Source organism: Martes martes, assembly GCF_963455335.1.
Source record: "Martes martes genome assembly, chromosome: 7".
NCBI classification, from domain to species: Eukaryota; Metazoa; Chordata; class Mammalia; order Carnivora; family Mustelidae; genus Martes; species Martes martes.
In genome coordinates this window covers 100692509-100700488 of record NC_137894.1, presented here as the reverse complement: position 1 = coordinate 100700488, position 7980 = coordinate 100692509, and the positions used below count along the sequence as shown (strand labels likewise).

General features: G+C 39.5%; 1 protein-coding gene across 1 annotated transcript in view; it reads right to left on the bottom strand.

The window, feature by feature from the left end:
* Window positions 1-6453: 6453 nt before the first annotated feature.
* CGRRF1 (cell growth regulator with ring finger domain 1) overlaps window positions 6454-7980 on the bottom strand; it is a 30985-nt gene continuing 29458 nt past the window's right edge. Inside the window, exon 6 of the mRNA XM_080809498.1 lies at window positions 6454-7909. Within this exon, the coding sequence (XP_080665624.1) occupies window positions 7589-7909 (321 nt within the window). The 3' untranslated portion in view covers window positions 6454-7588. The remainder of the gene's footprint in view (window positions 7910-7980) is intronic.

The following is a 7980-nucleotide window of genomic DNA, read 5'->3' as shown; positions in this document are numbered from 1 at the left end:
CAGCGCCGGTCACACAAACCTTCTCTCCGTTCCTCCGACACCCAAGCTCTTCTTCCGCTTCGAGCCATCCCACTTTTCGTTTCTTCCACCCAAGTGTCAGACTTCCCACCACCACCAGAACCACCACCAGATGACTAGTCTCCTATCAGTCTCTGGGCCTTCTGTCTTGACCTCTTCCTTCCCAACAACACACCAGTTCATTCTCCACATTCAGCCAGCTAGCTTTTTTATTTTATTTTTTTTTTAAATAAAGAGCAGCTCAGGTAAGGTCACCTCCGTGCTTTAAGTCTCTAGTGTTTTCCCATTGTTGTTCTTTTTAATAAAACAAATCAAATTACTTCTGATTAAAACCCTTCAATGACTCCTCTTTATTTCATGATAAAGCTTAACTCCTACCAACTCCTTCCTGATCTTGCCTTAGTTTAACCAATGATACCCACTCTTGCCACTTCTGCTCAACATTTTGTCAAGTGCTTATTCAGTATCTACTAAGATGATCTTATGATTTTTATCCCTCATTGTGTTAATGTGGTGTATCACAATCATTGATTTGCAAGTTGAAACATCCTTACATCCCTTGAATAAATTTCATTTGATCATGGTGGATGATTGTTTTATGTGTTGTTGAATTTAGTTTGCTAGTATGTTTTGAGGATTTCTACATGACAAAGAATGTAGTTGAAACCTCTTCCTCAAAACAGATATAAAATTTCACTCAAAATTATTCATCGACCTAAATGATAAAACCCTTGGAAGAAAATACTGCAATCTTGACTTGGGCCAAGTCTTCTTAGATATGACACCAAAAGCACAAGCAACAAGAGGAACAAATAGATAAGCTGGACTTCATCAAAGTTAAAAACTTCTGTGCTTTAAAGGACACCATTAAGAAAGTGAAAAGACAATCCAAAGGATGGGAAAATATTTACAAATCATATTTCTGATAAAAGACTTATATCTAGAATATACGCTCCTACAAGCCAAAAATAAAAAGTCAACCCAATGGGCAAAAGATCTGAATAGGTAAACAAATGACTAATAAACACATGAAAAGATGCCCAACATCACTGAGCCATTAGGAAAATGCAAATCAAAACCACAATAATACTGTGTATGGTGGTTCCCTGGGGCTGGAGTGAGGCAGGTAGAGTTTATTGAGTATAGAGTTTCGGTTTAACAAAATAAAAAAGTTCTGGAGATTTGGTGCACAAGAATGTAAATATACTTAACACTACCAAACTCTACATTTAAAAATGGTTAGGTTGATAAACGTAATATTATATATATTTTAACCACAATTTTGAAAGTTTAAATTATTTTTAAAACCCCACAATTAGGTGTGACTGAGTGGCTCAGTGGGTTAAGGCCTCTGCCTTCAGCTTAGGCCATGATCCCAGGGTCCTGGGATTGAGCCCCGCATCGGGCTCTCTGCTCTGCAGGGAGTCTGCTTCCCCCAGCCCCTCCCTTCTCTGTCTGCCTCTCTGTCTACTTGTGATCTCTGTCAAATAAATAAATAAAATCTTAAAAAAAAAACCCACAATTAGGGACTTCTGGGTGGCTCAGTCATTAGGCATCTGCCTCGGCTTGGGTCATGATCCCAGGATCCTGGGCTCCAGGCTCCCTGCTCGGCAGAAAGCCTACTTCGCCCTCTCCCACTCCCTCTGCTTGTGTTCCCTCTCTCACTCTGTCTCTCTCTGTAAAATAAATAAATATCTTAAAAAAACAAAACAAAACGCAGCTATATCACTTCTATCCACTAGGATGGCAATAATCAAAAAGATAATGAGTGTTGGTGAGAATGTAGAGAGATTGGAACCTTTTTGCATTGCTGGTAAGGATGTAAAATGGTGCAACTACATTGAAAAACATTTGGGGAATTCCTTAAAATGTTCAAAATAGGATGATAGGACTTCCACTTGTTGTATACACAAGAAGAATTAAAACATATGTCCACACAAAAACTTGTAACCAATGTTCACAGCAGCATTACCCATAACAGTGAAAAAGTAGAAAAATCCAAATGTCCATCAACTGATAAATGGATAAACACAATGTGGTATATCCATGTAATAAAATATTAATTGGCAATAAAAAAGAATAAAATGCTTATTAATGCAATAACATGGATAGACCTTAAAAACATTATGTCAAGTGATGTCACATATTATATAATTCCACTTGAGATTCTACATGTGATTCCATTCCATGAACTGTCCAGAATAGGCAAATCTATAGAGACAGGAAGGAGATCAGTGGTTGCCTAGAGTCGGAACAAGATGGCAGGGATTGAGGATGAATGCTAATGTGCACAAGATTTCTTTTTGGGAGTAATGAAGATGTTCTGAAATTGATTGTAGTGGTGGTTGGAAAACTCCATAGTATACTAAAACTAGTCACTATACTAAAACTACTGAATGGCACACTTTGAATAGGAAGACTGTAGGCATGTAAATTATCCCCATTAGGCTGTTAAAAAAGAAAAAGACAAAACAAAAAAGGTCATGCAGCTTTTACCTTGTTCACTAGGAACAGTTGCTCTTGGAATCCTGAGCCCCCTTTAAAGAACTCTGACTATGGTGAGACCACCAGGCTGGGACAAAGCCCAAGCCCAAGGAGAGGCCACATGTCCTAGATCAGCCCCGCTTTCAAGTCATCACAACCAAGGCACCAAATATGTGAACAAAGAAGATGTCAGATGATTTTAGCCCTCTGGCCTTTGAGTCACACTCCCAAACATTTGAGTTTTCCCAGCCTAACTCCCAGGCAGGCTCATGCCGACCATATTCTGCCCCAATCCCTGACCACAGAATCTAGGACCATAATAAAATAGTGCTTGTTTTATTCGACTCTGCTTTGGGATGGTTTGTAAATACCACTCTTCTGGCTTTCTTCCTACCTCACTGTCTACTAGTCTACGGGTTCCTCTCCAATCTCTCTGAATGTTAGATTATCTTCACAGTATGTGGACTTCTGTTCCTGGGTGTACTCCTTCAGCCACTTCACATAGATCCATGGCTTTACATACAACATTGATGACCTCCAAATTTATATTTTTAGCTGGATCTCTCCCGTGAACTTCAGAGTACTATCTTTGCCTGTTTATTCGATGTTCTTCCTTGGTTTTCAACTAGTAAAACAAAACCGAACAAAAAAAATTGCTCTTTTCCTCCAAACCTGCTCTTTTTCCAATTGGCTCCATCTCATTCTTGTAGTTGTTAAGGTCTCTTTGCGTAGACATTCACATGGCTCACTTCCTGGCCTTCTTCAAGTCTCTACTAAAACCCCTGGTGAGGCCTTCCTATTACTACTATTTGAAATAGTAACCCCCCTTCCATCCTTCACATTCCCTGTGTGCCCAACCGAGCTTTGATTTTCCCATAGCCCTTCCCTCCACCTGAACTGCTACATCTTTTACTAATTTGTCTCTCTCTCTCTCCACTAGAATGTAAGTGCCACAAAGGTAAGTGCCTTGCCTATTATTTTCACTGCTGTATTCTCATGCCCAAACAATGTGTGATGTCTTTGGCACTCAGTAATTACTTAATTATCAAATGAAGAATCAAATGAGTTCAGGGAGCAGAGATGTGATCAAGAACACAGGTAGAGTGCTGGTCTCAAAAGTAGATATAATACACCTCCTCTTTTAGGGAAGAGAGAAAAGAAAGTCCACTGGCTATGAACATCTAAACAAAGCAGTAATAGTAGTACGCATCACACATAGGGCTTCCTCTGTGCTCTGCCCAGGTCTAAGCATTTTACACATATTAACTGGGCTAATCCTCTCAAGAGGCTACAGGTAGGTTCTATTATCACCATTTCTACAGACGAGGAAACTGAGGTGGAGTGAGTAAGTAACTGGGCCAAGGGCCAAGTGGCAGAGCTGGGATAAAAACCCAAGATATAGGACTTCAGGCTCTATCAGTTAACCTCCACACCACACTACATCTTGAAGGTTCTTTGCTGGAAGTGATACAGGACTGGTGGGATATAGAATGTGAGAAAAGTGGAGGAGGTTTGCAATAGCTATTGGGAATTATAGGGGGTCCAAGAGGGAAAAAAATGAAAGGATTGTTGAGCAGCAGTGAAGGCCTGGACACAACTAAACAACATGGCTCTGTGGTAGACTCCATTAATTGCTTAGTTCACTTGACCTTCTGTGGTAACAGCAGTAAAGAAACACAGTTGAGTTCAGCAAGTTTGTGGGTTGATGGGGCAGGTAGAGCAGAGAGATCAAGAAAGCAAGCTAAGATAAAAACACAATTTGCTTACCCAAAAATAAAAAAATAACAGATTCAAAGGGGCACACACATCGATGTTTACAGCAGCATTATCAACAATAGCCAAACTATGGAAAGAGCCCAAATGCCCATCGACTGATGTGACATATACATATATGTAATATGGGTAATATGACTATTACTCAGCCATCAAAAAGAATGAACTCCTGCCATTTGCAAGGACGTGGTTGGAGCTAGAGTGCATTATGCTAAGTGAGATATGTCAGTCAGAGAAAGACAAATACCCTATGATTTCACTCACATGTGGAGTTTAAGAAATGAAACAGATGAGCATATGGGAAGGGAAAAAAAGAGAGAAGGAAGCAAACCATAAGAGACTCTTAACAATAGAAAACTGAGGGTTGACAGAGGAAGTGGGGAGGGGGATGGGCTATATGGGGGATGAGTATTAGGAAGGGCACTTGCTATGATGAGAACTGGATGTTGTATGTAAGTAATGAACTACTAAATTCTACTCCTGAAATCAATATTACACCATATGTTAACTAACTAGAACTTAAATAAAAATTTGAAAAGAAAAAAAAAAACACATTTGAAATAGTGAGCAGGGAACCCAGGAGCGAGTTAATGAATTATTAGAATAAACTCAGGGACCCGGGAACTAGAGGTCATGCTGACAAGGATGAAGATTCAGGAGGAATATAATACAGAGAGGCAATTTCAAAATCTGGGAAATAGCGTTAGGGAATTATCCAGCAATAGGGCCCATCTGAGGCAGAACAGGAGGCTGAAATCATCTCCTCCTACCCTTCCTAAACCCAGACTATCTATGTTGATGCTTCAAATGGCCACAAACCAAGACAAGGCTCTTCAGACTACAAAAATGGGAAGGCTTAAAAAACACAATAGCCCCATGGGAGATCATTCAATGACTTGTGTTGAGTCCTTGAGTTTTTAGGTTCCTCCTCTAGAACTGGTTTGGACAGTAAAAGCCCTCGTAGGCACTAAGTTGGGAAGAAAGGGTCACTGAAGGAGAAGGTGGCCAATCACCTGTCAGGTCTGCTTAATGTAGCCCTGGGTGGGATTTTTGGAAAGTAGCAACTAATCTGTATCAACCAAATATTTTCTCTAATAACCCATTCAAATAAAATGCTTTTGTAGATGTTCTCACAAAACATCACTTGTTCACTGCTACTGGAAGATTCTGACATAAGCCTCTAGGAGTCAGTGTACTTGTTTCTACTTGATTACCTACCAAATTCCTCGTATGTATTACCAGAAAGGGCAGGAAGATCAATTACTTTAATCATAGTAAGGGAGGCTAAGAGCAAATCATCTTTAAGAGTTATAAAAAATGATGGGCGAATAGATAAACAAATTCCATACCATGGAATATTAGCTTTTAAAGTGAAGGAATTCTGACTCCTGCCACAGCACGGATGAACCTTGAAGACATTGTACCCAGTGAGATAAGTCAGTCCCCAAAGGACTAATAATATGTGATTCCAGGTATATGAAATACCTAGAATAGTCAAATTCATAAAGACAGAAAGTAGAATGGTGGTTACCAGGAGCTGAAAAGAGGAGAGGAGCTGAAAAGGGAGTCGGTGTTTAAATGGATATAGAGTTTCAGTTTAGAGTGATAAAACATTCTGAAGATGGTTACTGATGATAGGCACACAACAATGTGAACGTACGTAATGTCCCTGAACTGTACACTTAAAAAATAGTTAAAATGGTAAATTTTCTGGTATGTATATCTTACTACAATTAAACAGTTACGAAGAATGGAGGAAGATTGCAGGTGGATTTCTATTGCAGATGAGAAAGCAACCAGGTGGCTTAGACCGTTTCAGTACGAAGGGATCCGTAAAGAGAAGCAGGATGGCTGAGACGGACAAAGTGATCTTCGAGGATTCCCCCAATTTACAGCACAGAGTGAGTTTCCAGATGAGCTGGTACGAGCTAACTGTAGTTTTCCCCGACCCCTGCTTCAATGGGCAGGGTTGGAGCAGAGGCCTTGGGACTTCCAAGGTGGGGACATGTTTCTAAAATGCTGCCCGGTGCTCCTTTCAGGCCAGAAGTCTTGCCTGATTCTCTGTAGCCCAGATTGCCAAGAGGGATCTGGCCCCTAGGAGGTATTTAATACATAGCTACTGAGCAGAGATGAAAGTTTGATTTGGTTTATAAAATGGAGAACAGGTAATGTCTTTTTCAGTGTTATATTTGATTAGAATAAAATGATACTACGTAGAAACACTGATACAAAGATAAGGCATTACTCTTAATACAAACAGGACAAAGAAGTCTTGAAAATTTTCCCTGAAGTTCAGTTTATTTGCCATGATCTAATTTCTTGGTCAATGGAAGGTAATTTCCCCTGAAGACACAGAAAAGCTCTGATTTACCTTTTTCTTCTTTGTCATCTTGGAAAGCAGGAGGGATGGGGCTATTTGCCTATCAGGTTACTACTCTGGAGGATATGGGTTTATTTGGAATAAAAATACAGTAGAAAAAAATAGTTATTTGTTTCTCTTAACAGCTTTCCTGGCTCTAAAACTTTTTTGGTTTTAGAAGGATTTGCTACACAGGAGGAAATCTAAAGTAAGGCATCATTACAAGTCTCACAGTTCTTCCCTGATTGGTCACATTCTGCTAACCTAATCATATTTGACAATAAATTTAATTATCCAAGACATTTTATTATCCAAGTTTTATATATCTGCTTCCTATAGATGAGTATCATTTTAATCTATGATACACTGAGAACAGACAAGAATTGCATCTCGTATTTATGATTTAAGATGCTATATTAAAATTAAGACTTGTGTTTATCTGACTATAAGGAAAATTAGATGGATCTTTATAAAAACTGTTATTTTAGGAAAAGATTGAGAGTTAGGAGCCCTTTCCAACTCCTTTAGAAACTGGGGAACATACAATTACTTTAGGAAGAATTCAGTTTTTTCCCAATTGCAATCCAGATGATGTCAAAGGCAAAAACATCCAGAGATCTTGACTTCTACCTCCTCAGATTTTAGATGGACTGCTTTTCAGGATTTTTCCTAATCAGCATCATGTGAACTCTGCTAGCTGATAAAAGGACAAACATTTACATTCTTCCCAAGAGGTGAATGCACTTTTTATGTATTAACACAGATAGTATTCCAGTATTTAGCATACGGGACAGGAAGGAATTCATGTCATCATCCATGTACCATACAAAGGTGAAGTTAAAATAGAATTTTCACTGATGGTCAACACTGTAGATTCCATGTTATGATCAATTCCAAGAACACAAATTTCTACATCTTCAGTGGAAAGTATACTTTTCAGTTGTAACAACACTCTCAAAGAGCTTTCAGTTTGTCTTTCTCTGGCTCCTTTTGACTACAAAGTGTAAAAGACTCCTGAACGAACTGCCTGCACATGGGGCACTGCTGGAAATAGCGAACACAGCCGTCACACAAGCACGCGTGCCGACAGGGCAGCAGCACCCAGTTCACAGTTCCGTTCTGGCAAACCACACAGTCCTTGCTGTTCTCCTCTGGAGGCTCCCCTTCGCTCTCTGACAGCCCGGCCTTTTCCAGCAAACTGCGCTCTCTGCTTTTTTCTTCTGGAGATGAACTGCTGGAGGGAGTGGAATTATTATTTGCAGACATGAAGAGTTGCTGAAAATCAAAGACACAAGGTTAAGGATAATCACAAATGACAATTACTCCTTTTTTTTTTAAAGATTTGA